Source organism: Musca domestica, unplaced genomic scaffold (genome assembly GCF_030504385.1).
Source record: "Musca domestica strain aabys unplaced genomic scaffold, Musca_domestica.polishedcontigs.V.1.1 366, whole genome shotgun sequence".
NCBI lineage: Eukaryota > Metazoa > Arthropoda > Insecta > Diptera > Muscidae > Musca > Musca domestica.
In genome coordinates, this window is record NW_026712320.1 from 256,585 (window position 1) to 277,429 (window position 20,845).

Here is a 20,845-nt window from a genome sequence, read left to right on the forward strand (position 1 = left end):
GGACGAACGGACAAAAGGACTGACATGCATAAATCGTCTCAGAAAGTGATTCTATGAAGATCCTCAAAAATATTTAAGGACTTTTCGACTCATAAAACTTTTGTTAAAAACAAAAGAAACCTTTTCTTAAAGGACTTTATTCCAACAAACCTTGATTTTGAATTCCTGGCGTTTATGTACGATTTCGACTTTTGATTGATTCGGGAATCTGTAGTGGAATTTTGTGACAAATAATTGTATAGAATATTTTAAATTTCGACGATCATGCTTAAAAGAAGTTTTTTATCAGGCTTGGAAAAAAAGTGGCAAAACGACCTCTTTCGTGACTAACTTGGAATTTTCGACAGAAATAATTATTATATGGTTATCAGTAATATTAACGAAGACGCGATAAACATAAAATCAACGGAATCCAAGGAATCTTAATCAGAACTTCAAAAAATGTGTATGAGTGGGGAACTGCGTTTTTGAGTTAGTTGTAGCTTTTAATTCTTCTAATCTTAGCTTTACTTTCCCAATCTTTTGTCGGTTTTCCAGTTTTGAAAAAAAAAAAACATTTTGTCGCAAAGTGTTATCAACGAATATAACTCTGATAATTCTAAAATTTAAGAATTTTTGGCTTTAAAATTTTTTGACACATACTTTTTGAAATAGTTTATTCTTCAGGTAAAAAATCTTAATTACAGAAAAAACAATATTCTGAAGTAGAAGTTCCTTTTTCAGGAAGCCTTAGAATTTTCTTTTCTCTTTAATCCAATTTAAATCCAAATCTACAAAGTTCCAAGTAGAAGTTGGTTTCTCAAGAAGTCTCGGTTTTTTTTTCTTTGAAGACCTTATTTCCATTTATCTATCCCTTTTCCATTTTGTCACTCTATAGAGTTGACCACCTTAGATTTTGAGTGAAGGTTCTTTTGTTTTTTTCGTATGCAAAAACTAATTTCCAATTTTTTTTCGTATTTGTATATTTTATTTTGTATATAAACTTAAAGTTTTTGTTTTGTTTTATTTATTTAATACAAGGCACAAATAATTGCTTAACTCTTTTGTCTTCTTAAACTTAAAGCTAACAACAAGAAAAACTTGATGGTGAATAATATGAAGTTACTTCAAAAAAACAATGAATGATGAATATGGAAGCTGTTGTTATTACACTTGTTTCGTTTTTTTTTACTTAAACCTCTTTGCTACTCAAAAACAAAAACATGTAATTATAATAATTAAATAAAAATACATACATTCTATGCTCTAAATATATAAATATTAAAAAGAATAGAAAATAAATTTTTGTATAAATTATTTTAGAAAATTTCGCATACAAATGAATAATAAGGGGTTTATATACATGAAAGCAGAGGGGGCAGGGGTAGTGAAAATATATTTAATGAGCAGCATTGATTTGATAAATACAAGGGCCGGGTATAATTTTCAATAAGACTAAAGGGAGCACCCTATCATCGGAGAGGGGAATAAAAAAAATTGTTCGAATTTAGTTAACAGGGCAATAAATTAAACTAATTTCAAAAAAGGCAATTAAATTGCCATAGCTAAGTAGTGATATAAATGAAAATCGTTGTATACATATGAGGAGGATTTCAAGATCTCCGAAATAGAAAATTTTGAATTACAATGAAAACAAAAAATATATGATCGTGTAAATTTTTTTTTCAAATTAATCTCGTTCGTTTTAGATATGTTATGAGCAGACTATAAATAAATTTATATTGAGCCAAAGATGGTATAATGTTATCTCTTTGATGTCGCAAATTACCAATGACACGGGGTATGTCCAAGTCCTGCAAAAAGAGAAATATCACAAAAAAACAATCTTAGAAAAACAGATGCAAAAACCACACAACTTTGTCTACAAACCTCATTATGGTCAAGCGTATAAAGCAACAAGTCAGCTGTCAATGTCACACCTGATCTACCGCCACCTTCTAGACAATGCAATAGCACAGGTGGATTGGTATTGTGTCCGGGCGGCACTTCATTTATTGAAGCCATACGCACTGAATTCAATTCTTCGAGAAAATCCAAGAAATGATTTACATCTCGTGGACAATTTTGTTCACCCCAATCGGTGTAGTTTAGATGCCATACCGAACGATAACGCCTTGATTGTATGTGATAAAGACGCAGTTTACTTGTTATACAACGGTCGGTAGTTTGTGAGAATTCCTGATAAACCTGGAACTATAAAAGGGGGAGAAATTGAAGAAGAAATAAAATCAGAGAAAAATTCGTTTCAAGAATAGAAAAGGGTGAATAAATTCGATATGTGCAGACAGAGAAAGCCCATAAATGTCTGGCAAGTAAATAACATAATCAAAATTAAAATAAAAAAAATATTTAAACAAATTTTTCAAAACATGGTTTGAAAAAAACCTTCGGTTTATAAAAAAACTCAAGCCATGAGAAGTCACATTTAAAAGAAAAATAACAATCGACCGATACTTTCTACTCGTATAACATAGGAGAGAAAGAGAAAGAGAAACTCTCTAACATTAAGGTCAAGATAAAACCATTAGGGAAAGGTCAAAATTCGGGCGAGACCGGCTATATGATACCTTACACTACTATGCCTATTTAGCAGAGCTCCCATAACAAAAAAGGTTTAAATTGGGAATTTATGTGAAGAAAATCATACCAACTATGAATTTTATTTGAATGCGTATCTTGGCTTTAGAGTAGTCACAATTTGGAAAATATATCCAACTCTGACGGACGGACATCGCTAGATCGACTCCAAAATGTCCTGAAGAAGATTTGGTCCAAAGAGCCCTTGGGTCTTAAACCGTTATTTCGATGAGGAACGTGTTGGCCGTATCAAAAGATATATTGTCTCTGTAGCCCTATGGCTGAGGGTAGGAAAATATTTATTGAAGCAATAGATATTCCGGACCAAGTTTCACCAAATGGAAAAATTTGGTTAAATATAAAAAAGGAAAATATATATCGAAAATATATAAACATATGAACCTATCTTGATTAAAAGCCGAGGTATTTTCGAGCTGTATCTGATGTCCGGTATCAAATATCATTCTTGTGGAGTGCATATTACGCATGTGAGGGATTGAAACATATATAAGGGAACTGTAGCTATATCTGAACCGATTTTCACAAAATTTAAAGTATTTGTTTCCAAGATGAAATCAGTCGGAATTGCCAAGTTCAGTCCATATGGGTTGATATTAGCCATTTGGATTATATGGAAGCTATATCCAAATCTGATCCGATCTTGATAAAATTTGACAGAGGTATTTCTGGGTTGTATCTTATATCTGGTAATAAATATCATAATTGTGGAGTGCATATTACCAAAATGATGGACTTAAAACCCCAAATCGGATGAAACTTATATATGGCAGCTATAGCTACATCTGAAACGATTTTCACAAAATATGAAGTATTTTTGTCTAGGATGAATTCAGTCGGAATTGCCAAGTTCATTTTGGCTGATATTAGACATTTGGTGCATAATAAATCTGATATCGGATAAAGATATATATGGGAGCTATATCCACATCTGAACCGATCTTGATAAAATTTAACAGAGGTATTTCTGGGCTTTATCTTATATCTGGTAATAAATATCATAATTGTGGAGTGTATTTTACGAATGTGATGTACTTGCTTCTAGACTGAATTTGATCGAATGTAACAAAATTCAGGTGATTTGAACAGATATTGGCCATTTTGTGCACAATTAGCCCGAAATCGGTTGAAGTTATATAAGAGAGCTATATTTAAATTTGAACCGATTTTCACAAAATTTTAAACACTTATTTCTGTGCTCAATCTGATATCTGGTATCAAAGAATATTGTTGGGGAGTGCATATTACGTATGCAAGGGACTTAAAACCCAAAATCGGATGAAACATATATATAGCAGCTATGGCTATATCTGACTGGATTTTCGCCAAATTCGAAGTACTTGTTAATAGGATGAATTCAGTCGGATTTGCGGAAATTCCTGTCATTTGGTCTGATTTTAGCCATTTGGTGCACAATTAACCCGAAATCGGTTGAGGATATATATGGGAGCTATATTATAAATTATAAATTGCAACCGATTTTGATAAAATTTGGCAGAGGTATTTCCGAGCTCTATAGGATACCTGATACCAATTATCATTGCTTTAGAATTCATATTATGAATGTAGGGGACTTAAAACCCCAAATCGGATGAAACAAATGTATGGGAGCTATAGCTATATCTGAACCTAATTTGAATTTTCTGAATCTGAATTTTCTCCGAATTCTATGTACTTGCTTCTAGACTCAATTCGATTGAATATACCTAAAAGATATTGGCCATATGGTGCACAATTAACCTTAAATCGGTTGAAGATATATATGGGAGCTATATCTAAATCTGATCTGATTATCACCAATTTCAATTGGGTTCGTCCTAGGGCCAAACAAATATTGTTTGGAAAATTTCAGCTCAATCGGATAATAAATGCGACCTGCATTTTGTTCACAAGAATACACGGACGGGCGGACGGACTGACATGCATAAATCAACTCAGAAAGTGATTCTAGGAAGATCCTCAAAAGTAACTATTGGTCTATCTCGCTTCCATCTCCATGTTACAAACAAATGCATAACGATATAATATCCTTACCACTATGTGGTGTAGAGTATAAAAACGCGGTGTGGTCATTACCAGTCTCATGTCGCTATTTAAGGGGAGTAGAAAATTGAAAATGTATTGAGCACTTTTATCTGCCGCGATACTCAGTCAGTCTCTGTCGCGTAAGATTCATGATTTGCAAATGAAGGCAAATGAAGATGGCTAAAACTGTGGATTTTATAAGGCGAGAAGAAAATGACATCAATCACAACTTCTGCGGCGACTTTCAGTGGTAAGCAATTCTTTTCCTTTCTCTCAGGCGTGGAATTTACGGCCCTACTTCCACGATGTCTCTTCTCTTCCCACATAAGTTTTTAGGATGATCACAAAGGACCGATCGAAGTAGCTGTCTCAAGTTAAACGAACAGTTGACTTTCAAAATCGTATCTAACATGGGATTCTGATTTCATTGGAGAAAAATCTTGAATCCAGCGATTTTCTTTGTCCACTAAGTGTTGGTGTGTTGAACAAAGACACAAGGTAAAGACGTTAATCTGGCCGGGAACACCAGGATTTTAAACTTTGATTCTTTTCTTCTTTCTGGGGTTTTCAAAAGCTTTTCTTTTTCTCATGCGTGGCATTCACGGCCCTGCTTCCACGATGTCTCTTCACTTTCCACATAATTTTTTAGGATGAACACAAAGGACCGTTCGAAGTAGCTGTCTTAAACTAAACGAAAAACTAACTTTCAAAATCGTATCTAATATGGCATTCTGATTTTCTTGCAGACAAATGTTAAATTCAACGATTTTCTTTGTCCACTAGTTTTTAAAAAGAGCTGCTGAAACTATAGCTGAAATGTTATGCTTTATTATTTATGCAAACCAATATCCCAATTCATTCAATCTTCGAAGATATGTTTCGGATTGGTTTCCGCAAAAATAAGTCAGCTAGAGGATTGGTTTTCAATTATTATCCTATTAATTGGGCTTTCTTTCTTCCATCTTCTTCGTTTTGATAATGACTTACCTGACCAAACTCCATTCGTTGATTTGTATTGGGAGGTATGTAATTTAAATCCTCCGACAACTGGACAATTAAATAGACATCAGCCTCCCAAACGCATTGCCAAAATATGCGTGTCGTCAAATCTTCATGGGGCGATTGAGCCACAATATAAAAACGTTGTTTGTTACCAACAGTGGCCTATAAAAATACCAGAACAAAACACATTGAATAAATATTCAATAATAATATTTAGACCACTCACCGAAATATGCGAGGCATTAACATAGCCATGACGATTTTCCATGGTGGGTGTTAAACGCACCCGATTATCTTCATAGGGTAGGAAATTAGGATCGGAATTTTTCATGGCATTCTCTTCCAACAGGGCACAATCATAACGGGCCATATCACGACGTTTCGGTATGCCCTCGAATTCCATAAAGAGTTGGGAATCATTCAGTTTATCGTTGAGTATTTGGCTCTGTAAAATTGAAAAGTAAAAAAATAAGTAAAACTTTTAAATCTTGGTTCAATTGGGATGGGAGAATGAGTTTGGAAAAACCACTAAACTCATAATTAAACAAGTAAAATAATATCTCTCGGTTTTGCCGACAGATTTATACCCCCAGCCTTGAGTTATGATTATTCAAACTGTTGACCGATTATGGGCGTGGTTCCGAAGCAGTCGGACAATTTTGCCCAATTCGTAAGGAGAGTGTAAGGAGTGGATCGAGATATCCCATCTTCACAGCAGATCCTGTGTTAGTAGAAATAGTGGGATGTGTATAATTTGAAGAGACCTGGATGGTTATTTTGGATTTAATGATCGTTTTGGTTATTCAAAACTTTAACCCTTTGTGGGTGAGGTGCCAGAAGGAATGGTCCGATCTATACCATCTTTATAACAGATCTTGTGTTTATGGAAATATTGAATCTTATAATCTTATAAGCTTCATTCATTTTCAAAATTTTGAACCTTTGTGGAGGAAGTACCATATGGAGTGTACCGATACATTCCATACTCACATCAGATCTAGTGTTAGTAGAAATAACGGGATTTGTGAAAGATGAAGAGAACCGGATGCTTATTTCGGTTTTTATAATCGGAAATATTGAGACGTGCCAAGTCTGAATGGAATCGGATTTTAATTTCGCGTTTTATGAGCTTCATAAATATCTAAAGTTTTGACCCTTTGTGGGAGAGGTACCAGAAGGAGTGTACCGATATATTCCATCTTCACACCAGACCTTGGGTTAATAAAAATATTGTGATGTGTGCAATTTGAAGACAATCGGACTCTTACATCACATTTTATAAGAGTTATAATTATTCAAAATGTTGACCCTTTGTGGGAGAGGTACTTGATGGAGTGGACCGATATTGTCCATTTCCGTACCTGACCTGGCACCGATGCAAATATTAGGATTTGCAAAATTGGAGCAAAATCGGATTTTCCTTTTACTTTCTGTGCAGAAAATTATTATTATTTTTTTTTTTTTTTTTGAAAATTTTGCCATTTTATGTGGGTGATACCAGAAGGAGTAGACCGAACCCGATCTAAGTTTGAAAATAATATTACGATGTACCAAGTTTGGAGCACATCGGATACTCTCTCGAGAGTTATCGGACAGACGGACATCGCTAGATCGACTCCAAATGTCCTTAACCGGATATGGTCCAAAGAGAACTAAGGTCTACAATCCTTATTGCGGTGAGTCACGTTTTGGCCGTATCAAATGATATATACCCCTGTAGCCATATGGCTGAGAGTATAAAAAAAAGAGGAAACCTTACCAATTTATCCTTTGAGAATTGCCCCGATATGGGTTGCAGTTTTGGCACTCCCGTCGACCAGCGATGATGTAAATTCAAATCATCCTGAGCCAGCTTAATTTTCTGCAACTTTGTGGTATTCGATGCCTTCTCTCGTCCCAGTGTGGCTGACTTTTGTTTATCGGGCGTTTTACTGCGACCCAAGAAATTCCAACGTTTTTTACGTTTCTCTTGCTTCGACGAACTATTTGCAGTGCTTGAACTTTGTGTGGTTGTATCTAGGGTACTGTTGTACATGGAAGATGATGTGGAAGACAAATTCATGGTGGCGAATTGTTGATTCAAAGAATCATCATGGGACACGGAAGATGAGGAGGCAATCAGACGACTTGAATTCATGGCTGCCGCTGTTGAGGAGGAAGACATTGGCGAGGAGGGAGGTATATCGGCAGCCGATACTGATGAGGAATTTTTCATATTCCTATGCTGCCGCGGTGGTGGAGTAACTTTGATGGGAGTGTTGGTTTCATGATTGCTAAGATTATTGCTATTGGATGTTTGTCCAATGGCAGGGGCTGCAGATGCGGCTCTCATTGCTCGTTGAGGTGGCGTTGGATCCAGTAGCTGCATATCCGTGCTAGCCGCTCGATCTTGTTGAGTTTGATGACTGAATTTTTTAATATTCATTGAAATTTCATCTGGCTCATCGGCTGGAGATTGCATATACTGCTGCTGCTGCTGTTGTAAATGATGATGCCTTGCCGCCGGCACTGGAGGTTGCTGCTGCTGCTGATGAATACCACCCGGTGCTGATTGTATGGAAGACGTGCGATTTCGCATGGCCGCTTGTTCACTATTGTATGTTGATGAAGACCCGGAGGAACGTTGTTCGGTATTACGTTGGGGTGTAACCGACGATGATGACTGATAGTGGGGCAGTGGTACATTTTCATAAATAGGTTCTATGGAACCATTCATGGCATTGCGTTGCAGGCCACCAGATTGTGTGGCCTGTTGTTGGGACGATGAGGAGGAAGACCGATAGCCGGAGGGCGGTAGTGTGGGAGAATTTTGTTCATAGCTATTTTGATTGTTGGCGGCGGCTGCTGCTGCCGCAGCTGCTTGGGACAGGGCCGATTGCCGTAGTTGTGACATAATCGAGGGCTGCTCCTCAATCATATTTAAATTTTCAAATGTTCCATGCGGCGGCAGATATGATTGGGAGTGACCCATGTGTCCCATATAGGGATACTGATGTAACATGGTGGCCCCCGAGGATGTGGTTATCTGCCCTCCACCTCCGCCAGCGATTCCTCCCGGACCACCCACCAAAGCTGAAGGTTGTCCCCCGCCATATGGATATTGGGAATTTAATAGATTACGATTTGACACCAAATCGGGTGATGAACCCGAAACATAGGCCCTATAACCCAATAGCGGACGATGTGAGGCCACCGCCAGATCGGGTGTGGACGAAGAACTTAAACGATTCACCGGATATGGTGGTGGTGGTTTTGTTCTCATCATTTGTAGGCGTTGTGATACATCCACATAGACATTGTTGCCCTGGCCAGAACCACCCATTCCGCCACCGCCGGCAGTCTGGGAGGCAGCATTCATATTATATTGAGCATGCATGGCTTGCGCCGGCTGGGCCACATCTGGATAACGATGTGTGGCCAGATGGCCCAACATCATACCTTCTCCTGCCTGATGGACATCTGGCTGAGATCCTGCATAATACACTGCGGCCGAATTGTGAGCTGCCAAAGCAGCAGCTTGATATTGTAGCTGATTCAAATTATACAACTCATTGGAGGGGAAACGATATTTCAGCTGGACCGCTGTTTCATAATCAGGTGCTGGTCTATAGGTGGGTAACATAGCCTTCAGCCGTTCCCTTTCATGGGCATCAGCAGCCAACAAATGATTGTTGTTGGTATGACCCAAAAAACTAGAACTACTGTGGAGATTATTGTTGCTCAAATCTTGACAGGAACTGCTCTGCAGGCGGGTATCCAAAATGCTATTGGACAAGTGTTGGGAAGAGGAGACATAGTCATGGGAGTACTCCTGAAAATGAAATAAAAAAAACAAAAGATAAATAACTTTCTTTTGAACAATTGAAGCGACCACTTACCTTGCTCAGCCAACTTTGACCCAACTGACTACTGCCATGATGCCCCCCTCCCATGTGTAGAGCACTACCATTGATCCCACCATTATTATCCGCTCTACCACTACCCGATTGATGACTAGCTGCCAGGGAGATATTGGAAGACATCAGGGCCGATGAGGAGTTGGCCGATGTTATCATGCCATGTGGCGGAAGTTGACTATTCGATTGATGATGCAATGACTGAACCGAGGACAAATACTCTTGGGTTTGTTGTGGCGTTACGGTGGCCTGTTGATAGCCGCCACCACCACCATTATTTCCACCACCCCCGCCGCCAATGGTTACGGAATTATTTGCACCAGGCACATAAATGGCACGTTGTTCCATCAATAAATCCTCCCGCGAATCACTCAAGTCATAACCACTAAAAGCCGAGGCATTTATGGCTTCTGCCCCACCAACACCACCCCCAATCGATATACCATTGGCACTCTCCACATCACCCATGCTCGACGATGAATCCTCATCGATATAACGTTTAAAGAATTTATGTTGTGTTATACATAATTTCCAAAAATAACGAGCCGTATCCGCCTCAGAAAAGATAAACGAACCCACAAACAGCGTACCATCCGACTTATTCTGTTCGATACGTATCGTTCGTTTATCAATGGTCACAGTGTGAAAATCTTTCCATGGGAAATATTGTCGACCATTTTCGGCTGTCACAACCATTCCATTGATGGCCAAACCCAAATTGATGTCATTACCAAGATTATCTTTGGCCTGAAAACGCTCCTCGCCATAACCTTCTAGCTGTTGGCAACATTGTATGTACATTTCTTCGGCTTGAGATGTTGTCAGGTGTTGTATGCCGGAGTGTTGTTGCAGAACTTCGAGTATAAGACTATCCAAAAGATTATCATCATTTGCCAGACCTGGAGGAGAAAAAGATATGAAAAATTAATAAAAAATACAAGAATTACTAACTAAATGAGATGTGCCTAAAAGTATGCTTTAAATTTGATTCAAATTTCTCAAACAATTTGCATTTGGCCTAAACAGTACCAACTAAAAAAATTGAATTATTGAATCTAAGACCAACTTAAGAAGGTATTTTAAATATTTTTCATCTCAGGATGACCTATAAAAGGTTTAAAGTCTGACGAACCCGTTCTCTTCATCGAAAATGTGAATGGTCCTTTTTCTATATAAAATCATCTATATATAAAAAATAAGCTTACCCTTTTAATTATCCGAGAAGAAATTTCGGGAGATAAAATTGAAGCTTAAACATAAGAAAATCCGGACTGTGAACCCATCACCACTTACCCACAATTTACTATTAATTAGAGCTTATAGTAAATGCTACCGATGAAAAATACTTTAAAATGCGAGAAAAAAGGGAAATATTGGATTGCAATAAAGATCGTGCTGTTTTCGCAATTTTGGGGATGGGGATCGACAAACCTAAAGCACCATCACATCCCATATAAAGAGCAAATCCAAAGGTGGAAACATGTCCCCTATCTGTATATCTTCAGACATATGGGTAGATAGGTTATATATCATTTGATATCGGCAAAACGTGCCTCATCGAAATAATGGTTTTAGACCCTAGGTCTTTTTGGACCAAATCCGTTTTAGGACATTTGGTGCGTCTGGCTGGTGCGCACGATAACTCTCGATACGGATACTCCGATTTGATCCAAACTTGGTACATCATAATATTATTGCCAAACTTAGATCGAGTTCGAAGATGATCAATATCGGTCCACTCCTTCTGGTACCTCCCCCACAAAATGTCAACATTTTCAAAGAAAATAATTTACTCCACAGAAAGTGAAAGGATAATCCGATTTTGCTCTAACTTGGCGAATACTAATATTTGCATCAGTGTTAGGTTAGGTGCGAAAATGGATAATATCGCTCCACTCCGCCTAGTACCTCCCCCACAAAGAGTCAAAATGTTGAAGAATTATAACCACGGCGGTTAGATTGTCTCCATCTACCTACCCTTTGAGTACCCCGACCCGCCGGCCCAAGAAATAGAGAAGCTTTTCACTGAGTTGGGAAGCATAGGTAATCTCGTCCTTGGATGTGATGCTTACGCTCACCATTTTCAATTGGGGCAGTAAGGATACGCAGGAGGTGAGTCCATTTTTGATTTTATTTTAACACATAATTTCAAAATATGTACTGTTTTCCAAAATAAGAATAGGGAGGAGGTTATTGATCTCTCCCTTACTAACATGGATGAGTCACTCATACTGAGTTGGAAAGTATCCACAGAGTGTTCCATTTCAGTTATCAGTAGAGGGATTGCATCAAAAACCGCATAGGAACACGAGAAAGGTTCGATGGGACAAATTTGCGGAGCACACTGCATGGAAGCTGAGATCTACTGGTAATCTTCCAGTGGACTCCGCCGCAGATGTGAACGAGTCCGTTAATTTGATAACAAAAAACCTGATTGGGAGCTATGAAAGAGCTTGTCCGCTTTCCTTCCCCGGCAAAAGGTGCCAACCTGTCTTGTGGTCGAAAGACCTAGCCCAGCTCAGGAAGAAAAGCAGACGATTTTATAATAGGGCCAACAAGACCAAACTGGGTACGGACTGGGAGGCTTATAAATCAGCTTTCAACCGGTACAACAGTGAGAACAAAAAGGCCAAAAGACAGTCTTGGGTTTGCTTTACTGAGTCCATAGAAAATGTCAATGCAGCCTCCAGTTTCCGTAGAGTACTTTCAAAGGACCCCAAATCCATTGGATGCATAAAGCGGAATGACGGAAGCTGGACTGACTCTGGTCTCGGGACACTCAATCTGTTAGCCAGTACTCACTTTTCGAACTGCTCCGACGCGGTAAATGACCGATTGTCAGATCGGTTTAGTCGTGGGGCGGAGGATGTAAGTCTGACTGAGAGGATTGTAAGTGCTCCCAAGATTTTGTGGGCTATGAACTCATTCAAACCTTCACTGGGACCGGATGGCATTATCCCCGCCATGCTACAGCATGAATCGACTGTAATAATATCATTCCTGGAGGTGATATTTAAGGTTTGTCTGCGTCTCTCTCACATTCCATCACAGTGGAGGGAAAATGTCAACGCAGCCTACAGATTCCGTAGAGTACTTTCAAAGGACCCCAAATCCATTGGATGCATAAAGCGGAATGACGGAAGCTGCACTGCCTTTGGTCTTGAGGCACGCAATCTGTTAGCCAGTACTCACTTTTCGAACTGTTCCGACGCGGTAAATGACCGATTGTCAGATCGATTTAGACGTGGGGCGGAGGATGTAAGTCTGACTGAGAGGATTGTAAGTGCTCCCAAGATTTTGTGGGCTATGAACTCATTCAAACCTTTCAAGTCACTGGGACCGGATGGCATTATCTCCGCCATGCTACAGCATGCATCGACGGTAATAATATCATTCCTGGAGGTGATATTTAAGGTTTGTCTGCGTCTCTCTCACTTTCCATCACTGTGGAGGGAAATTCCAGTCACTTATATTCCCAAGGCTGAGAAACCAAGTCATGTACTTCCAAAATACTACAGGACTGTCAGTCTCTCGTCCTTTCTATTGAAAACGCTGGAGAGACTAATAGACATTGAGATTAAATCTATGATACCCTTGACCTCGTTGCACAGCACAGCTCAACATGCCTATATGATAGGCAAATCTGTTGAATCAGCGCAACACGACACGATACGTAGAGATGAACCTGAACAACTCGTGCTTCACTTTGGCAGCCTTTCTCGACATCGAAAGATCCTTCAATAATGTCATACTCGAGGCAATTCATAGTTCCCTTGCCAAATCTTGCACGTTGTAATATTTTTATCGGTCTTAGGTAAGAAACGAATTGGCCAACTGCTTCGGAAACTCCCCATAAAGGGTCAACTGTTTGAATAATCATAACTCAAGGCTGGGGGTATAAATCTTTCAGGAAAACCGATTTTCAAGGAATTCCACATCCCTTCAGATGTACTTCACTAATCTTTTCTTGCCATCGTTAGGCTTAGAAAATAACCTCACCTAGATTTTTGAATTTCGCCGAGTTTTAGTACCACTCCACTCAAGATTATTGGCACAAAGTTGACCCATAGATGATCTCACATGTATTAGAACAAGATTCTACCAATAGGATGTCTATTACAAATAGAAGACATTAAATGGCCTTCCATCTAATATAGCCCCCATTTCTAGTTGTCCAATTGATCAAAATTTAAATAAATTTGGCGATCTTAAAATAAACAAATTGCTAATCAACATGTGTTGGAAATTTGTCCAGCCAAAAAGAGAATATAATTTTTGTTGTTATTTCCTCCGGACATTCTTTCACATGATAGCTCATCATTGTAGTGGTATCGAGTTGATAAATCCTCATTAGTTTTCAAAGCAGACATATTGACTGACAATAGCATATTGCGCCGCCGGTATGGCATTTTGACGTCAATTTTCGAAAATACAATTTTTGCACACACCAACAACAGAAAAATTAATGAATCACTCCAATTCACTGTCACACCGTGGCTATGCATGGTGGGGGAATGGCCGGCTATGCGGTTGAGGGTATTTTGCAAATATTTGTTTTCCTTGTTCTTATATGAATAGCGTCGGCGCATCATATCTTATCATCGCCTATAAGTAAATAAATAAATAAAACAATTAAAATTTCTTTCTTAATACACAAATTTTGAATACCATAAGTCCATAGCATACAATAACAAAGGGCCGATGTGACAAGTGCTACAAAGAACTACAACTGATAACGGCCATACATAGGAAAACATAAAACTATTTTTATACCTACACCTACCCTACACCACATAGTGGTAAGGGTCTTATGTCTTTGTACATTTGTTTGTAACATGGAGAAGGATGCGAGATAGATCCATAGTTACTTTTGAGGATCACCGTAGAATCACTTTCTGAGTCGATTTGGTCACCAAATGGCCAATATCAGCCCAAATATATATATATATATATATATATATATATATATATATATATATATATATATATATATATATATATATATATATATATATATATATATATATATATATATATATATATATATATATATATATATATATATATATATATATATATATATATATATATATATATAAATATATATATATATATATATATATATATATATATATATATATATATATATATGCATTCGACAACAATGATATTTGGTACCAGATATCAGATACAGCCCAGAAATACCTCCGCAAAATTATATCAAAATCGCTTCAGATGTTGATATAGCTCCCATATATATCTTAAGACGATTTCGGGTTAATTGTGCACCAAATGGCCACAATTTGATGAAAATCGGTTCAGATATCGCTATAGCTCCCATGTACAGGTTTCATCATATTTGGTGTTTAAGTCCCTAATATTCGTAATATGCATGCGACAACAATGATTTTTGGTACAACATATCTAATAGAGCTCGGAAATACATCTAACAATTGTATCAAAATCGGTTCAGATTTCGATATAGCTGCAATATATATCTTCAACCGATTGCAGGTTTATTGTGCACCAAATGACCAATATCGGTTCAAATGACCTGAACTTTGGCACATCCAACCGAATTCAGTCTAGAAGTACATAGACTTAAAAGAAAATCGGTTCAGATATAGCTATGGCTCCCACACATATGTTTCATCCGATTTGGGGTTTTAAGTCCCTCACTTCTGTAATATGCATTCGACAACAATGATATTTGGTACCAGGTTTTTTATAGAGCTCGGAAATACCTCTGCCAACTTTTATCAAAATCGGTTCAGATTTCGATATAGCTCCCATATATATATCTTCAACCGATTTCGGGTTAGTTGTGCACCAAATGGCCAATATCAGTACAAATGACCTGCATTTTGGTACATCCAACCGAATTCAGTCTAGAAGCAAGTACATCAAATTTTGTGAAAATCGGTTCAGATATAGCTATAGCTCCCATGTATATGTTACATCCGATTTGGTGTTTAAGTTCCTCACATTCGTAATATGCATTCGACAACAATGATATTTGGTACCAGATATCAGATACAGTCCAGAAATACCTCCGCCAAATTATATCAAAATCGGTTCAGATTTCGATATAGCTCCCATATATATCTTCAACCGATTTCGGGTTAATTGTGCACCAAATGGCAATATCAGTCCAAATGACCTGAATTTTGGCACATACGACCGAATCCAGTCCAGTATCAAGTACATCAAATTTGGTGAAAATCGGTTCAGATATAGCTATAGCTCCCATATATATGTTTTATCCGATTTGGTGTTTGAGTTCCTCACATTCGTAATATGCATTCGACAACAATGATATTTGGTACCAGATATCAGATACAGTCCAGAAATACCTCCGCCAAATTATATCAAAATCGGTTCAGATTTCGATATAGCTCCCATATATATCTTCAACCGATTTCGGGTTAATTGTGCACCAAATGGCAATATCAGTCCAAATGACCTGAATTTTGGCACATACGACCGAATCCAGTCCAGGATCAAGTACATCAAATTTGGTGAAAATCGGTTCAGATATAGCTATAGCTCCCATATATATGTTTTATCCGATTTGGTGTTTGAGTTCCTCACATTCGTAATATGCATTCGACAACAATGATATTTGGTACCAGATATCAGATACAGTCCAGAAATACCTCCACCAAATTATATCAAAATCGGTTCAGATTTCGATATAGCTCCCATATATATCTTCAAACGATTTCGGATTAATTGTGCACCAAATGGCCAATTTCAGTTCAAATGACCTGAATTTTGGCACATACGACCGAATCCAGTCCAGGATCAAGTACATCAAATTTGGTGAAAATCGGTTCAGATATAGCTAAAGCTCCCATATATATGTTTTATCCGATTTGGTGTTTGAGTCCCTCACATTCGTAATATGCATTCGAAAACAATGATATTTGGTACCAGATATCGTATAGAGCTCGGAAATACCTTTGCCAAATTTTACCGAGATCGGTTCAGATTTGAATATAGCTCCCATATATATCCTTAATCCGATTTCAGATTTATTGTGAAAATAATGGCTAATATCAGCCCAAAATGGAGTGAATTTCGGGACGTACTTTTCCATTTTGTGGAATCGGCTCCGATATATATTTTTTAAATATAATCTTTCTCGAAGCGATATCATTCACTTTATAGCAATTAAAGTATCTCCCTCAAATTTAGTGAAAATCGATTCAGAATTGGATATGCCTGCCATATATAAGTTACCTCTGAAACCAAACTATAAATGCTCTAAAGCCAAATGTTGATGGGTGGTATGATCTCCTTCAAATAAATTATTTTTTGTTACGGGAGTTCTACCAAATATGCATAGTAATGTAGGGTATCATATAGTCGGCCCGCCTGACTTTTGACTCTACCTTAATGGTTTTAAAGTTTGAATTGTTTTGGCAATTGTTGATTCAATTAGAAAGAATTCCAGGGAGTGCTCCCCCACCTCCTCCTCACCGCTGTAGATATAAACTCACCTTGTAGATTTTTCGGCAATACCAATGACTTTTTCAAATAATCTTTACTCTGTTTATCGCTCTGATAACTATCGTATTCCGCCTGCCGACAATAGAGGGCCAACAGTATGGCCGTACGTATATCACAGGCAATCTTTCCCTCATAGATATCGTTTTTCAGCTGTAGAAAGTAGTAGTAACGCGTCACCTCATCACTCAAATGCCGTACACCCGTTGTAACATAGTGTCGTACGCGCAGAAAGATTTTCGTACCGGCAGCATATTTTTCCAGCTGACGACTAAGGGAACGTTCCAAATCGATCCATTTCATTTCATCTTCTTTTCCCTTGACAATATAGCGTAGACCGAAAAATTCCGGCTGTTGTATGAGCAAACGTTGACAGACATTGTCGAGACATTCTTGGCCTTTGCTCTCCGAGCTGATGGTACAATCGACGGTGGTTGTGGTATCTGTGGGGGAAAAAGAAGAAAAAGGCGGAATTAGTTGTGATATTTTAGAGGGGAAAATGGCTGAAATAAAATTTTAGAACTGAGGTATTTTATGGAAAGAATTTTCGCATAGTTGGGAACCTAAGCTCCAGAATCAGAATCTATTGCTGAACTCTTACCCAAACTTGCCAGTTATTAAAGTATTTTTTAAAGATAAATTTTAACAATCCCTATACTAATATTGAATATGTCCTGTTGGAAGATTTACTAAAGGCATAAATTGAATCAGAATGTGACTCCATGGAGATCATCAAAAGGGCCTGTAGTCTATCTCCTTTCCTTCTACATTAAAAAAATGCACAAAAACACAATACCCTGTGCCCAGTAGGGTATAAGAATTAAGAAATAAATAATACTTATGTTAACACCCCTTAATCTTCCACATATTGCCATAGGGATTAGGAAATAAGAGGCCTTTTGAATACATTTTAGGCAAATTGAAGTGCCTACTTGATATTTAATTTATATTTGATAAGATATTTGAAAGAAAACAGGAAGGATGGGATGGTAACAGCACTGAATCGAAATATGAATAAAACAAGAAAAATAGTATCAGTCGGTTTTGCCGACAGATGGAAGCCCCCATCCTTGAGTTATGATTATGCAAACAGTTGACCCTTCCGAAGCAGTTGGCCAATATTGACCAATTCCCCTCTGACCTAAGATCTCGAGCTCGTCTATGAAGACGACCTACGCCAGCTCGTCTATGAAGACGACCTACGCCAGCTCGTCTATGAAGACGACCTACGCCAGCTCGTCTATGAAGACGACCTACGCCAGCTCGTCTATGAAGACGACCTACGCCAGCTCGTCTATGAAGACGACCTACGCCAGCTCGTCTATGAAGACGACCTACACCAGCTCGTCTATGAAGACGACCTACACCAGCTCGTCTATGAAGACGACCTACACCAGCTCGTCTATGAAGACGACCTATACCAGCTCGTCTATGAAGACGACCTATACCAGCTCGTCTATGAAGACGACCTACACCAGCTCGTCTATGAAGACGACCTACACCAGCTCGTCTATGAAGACGACATACACCAGCTCGTCTATGAAGACGACCTACACCAGCTCGTCTATAAAGACGACCTCCAGCTCGTTTATGAAGACGACCTCCAGCTCGTTTATGAAGACGACCTCCAGTTTGTCGTTTTGGTTATTCCAAACTTTGACCCTTTATGGGGAAGGTACCAGAAGGAATGGTCCGATCTCTACCATCTTTATAACTTATCTTGTGTTAATTAAAATATTAAGATGTACCATGTCTGAACGGAGTCGGATGTTAATTTTGTGTTTTGTGAGCTTCATGGATTTTCAAAATGTTCACCCTTTTGTGGGGGAGGTACCAGAAGGAGTGGATCGATGTATCACATCTTCACACCGGACCTCAGGTTAGTAAAAATATTGTGATGTGTGTAATTTGAAGACAACCAGATGCTTATTTCGGATTTTGTGATCGTTTTGGTTATCCAAAACGTTGACCCCTTGTGGGGGAGGTATCAGAAAGAATGGTCCGATCTCTACAATCTTTATAACAGATCTTGTGTTGCTAAGCCTGAATAGAATCGGATGTTATATTCACGTTTTATGAGCTTCATGAATATTCAAAATTTTGGCTCCTTGTGGGGTAGGTACCAGAAGGAGTGGACCGATATATTACATCTTCAAACCAGACCTCGCATAGAAAAAACATTGTGATGTGCGTAATTTAAAGACAACCAGATGCTTATTTTGGATTTTATGATCGTTTTGGTTATTCAAAACTTTGACCCTTTGTGGGGGAGGTACCAGAAGTAATGGTCCGATCTCTGTCATCTTTATAACAGATCTTGTGTTGATGGAAATATTGGGATGTGTCAAGCCTGAATGGAATCGAATGCTCATTTCTCATTTTGTGAGCTTCATGAATATTCAAAATTTTGACTTCTTGTGGGGGAGGTACCAGAAGGAGTGGACCGATATATTCCATCTGTACACCAAACCTCGTGTAAATGAAAATATTGTGATGTGTGTAATTTGAAGACATCCAGATGCTTATTTCGGATTCTATGATCGTTTTTGGTTATTCAAAACGTTGACCCTTTGTGGTGGAGGTGCCAGAAGGAATGGTCCGATTTCTACCATCTTTATAAAAGATCTTGTGTTGATTAAAATATTGAGATGTACCAAGTCTGAATGGAATCGGATGTTAATTTCGTTTCTTGCGAGCTTTATGGATTTTCAAAATTTTTACCCTTTGTGGAGGAGGTACCAGAAGGAATGCACCGATATATCCCACCTTTACACCGGACCTCAGGTTAATATAAAATATTGCGATGTGTGAAATATGAAGAGAACCGGATGCCTATTTCGGATTTTATGATCGTCGTTGGTTATTCAAAACTTTGACCCTTTGTGGGGGAGGTACCAGAAGGAATGGTCCGATTTCTACCACCTTTATAACAGATCTGGTGTTGACGGTAGTATTGAGATTTGTCAGGTCTGAATGGAATCGGATGTTAATTTCGTGTTTTATTAGCTTCGTGGATATTCAAAATGTTGACCCTTTGTGGGGGAGGTAACAGAAGGAGTGGACCGATATATTCCATCTGTACACCAGACCATGTGTTAATAAGAATATTTTGAATTGTGTAATTTGACGACAATCGGACTCTTACATCATAAATTATAAGAGTTATAATTATTCGAAATTTAGACCCTTTGTGGGAAAATTAGTGGTTGGAGTAGACCGATATTCTCCATTTTCGCACCAAACCTAACACTGATGAAAATAATAAGATTTGCAAAATTGGAGCAAAATCTGATTATAATTTCTCTTTCTGTGCAGTAAATTATTTTCTTTGTAGGGGAGGTAGCACAAGGAGTGGACCGAAATTGCCCATCTCCGAACTCGATCTAAGTTTGACAATAATATTGCGATGTACCCAGTTTGAACCAAATCAGATACTCCCTTCGAGAGTTATCGTGCGCACCAGCCAGTCAGACGGACGGACATCGTTAGATCGACTCCAAATGTCCTGAAACGGATTAGGTCCAAAGAGACCTAGGGTCTTAAACCGTTATTTCGATGAAGCACGTTTTGGCCGTATCAAATGATATACACCCTCTCTCTAGACATATGGCTGAGGATATAAAAAGATGTTGCGTATACTCAAAATGCACTTTCTTTCCAGTGTCAAGGGAGATCAAATATATCCAAATTGGTTTTTTCTAGTTTTCCTAATTATCATCGTGCTCGAAGTAAACAAAATATTTCTTTGAAAATAAAAAGAAATCAAAGATTGGTTTGTTGTCCCAAAATTAATTTGCTTATGTCATTTAAATAATATT

General features: G+C 38.2%; 1 protein-coding gene across 1 annotated transcript in view; it reads right to left on the reverse strand.

Moving 5' to 3' along the window:
* Window positions 1-945: 945 nt before the first annotated feature.
* LOC101892520 (tyrosine-protein phosphatase non-receptor type 14) overlaps window positions 946-20,845 on the reverse strand; it is a 31,788-nt gene continuing 11,888 nt past the window's right edge. The window contains exons 2-8 of the mRNA XM_005188879.4: window positions 17,021-17,470; window positions 9,501-10,417; window positions 7,382-9,433; window positions 5,849-6,067; window positions 5,608-5,784; window positions 1,870-2,193; window positions 946-1,793 (exon numbers count right to left, since the gene is read on the reverse strand). Coding sequence (XP_005188936.2) covers window positions 1,665-1,793; window positions 1,870-2,193; window positions 5,608-5,784; window positions 5,849-6,067; window positions 7,382-9,433; window positions 9,501-10,417; window positions 17,021-17,470 — 4,268 coding nt within the window. The 3' untranslated portion in view covers window positions 946-1,664. The remainder of the gene's footprint in view (window positions 1,794-1,869; window positions 2,194-5,607; window positions 5,785-5,848; window positions 6,068-7,381; window positions 9,434-9,500; window positions 10,418-17,020; window positions 17,471-20,845) is intronic.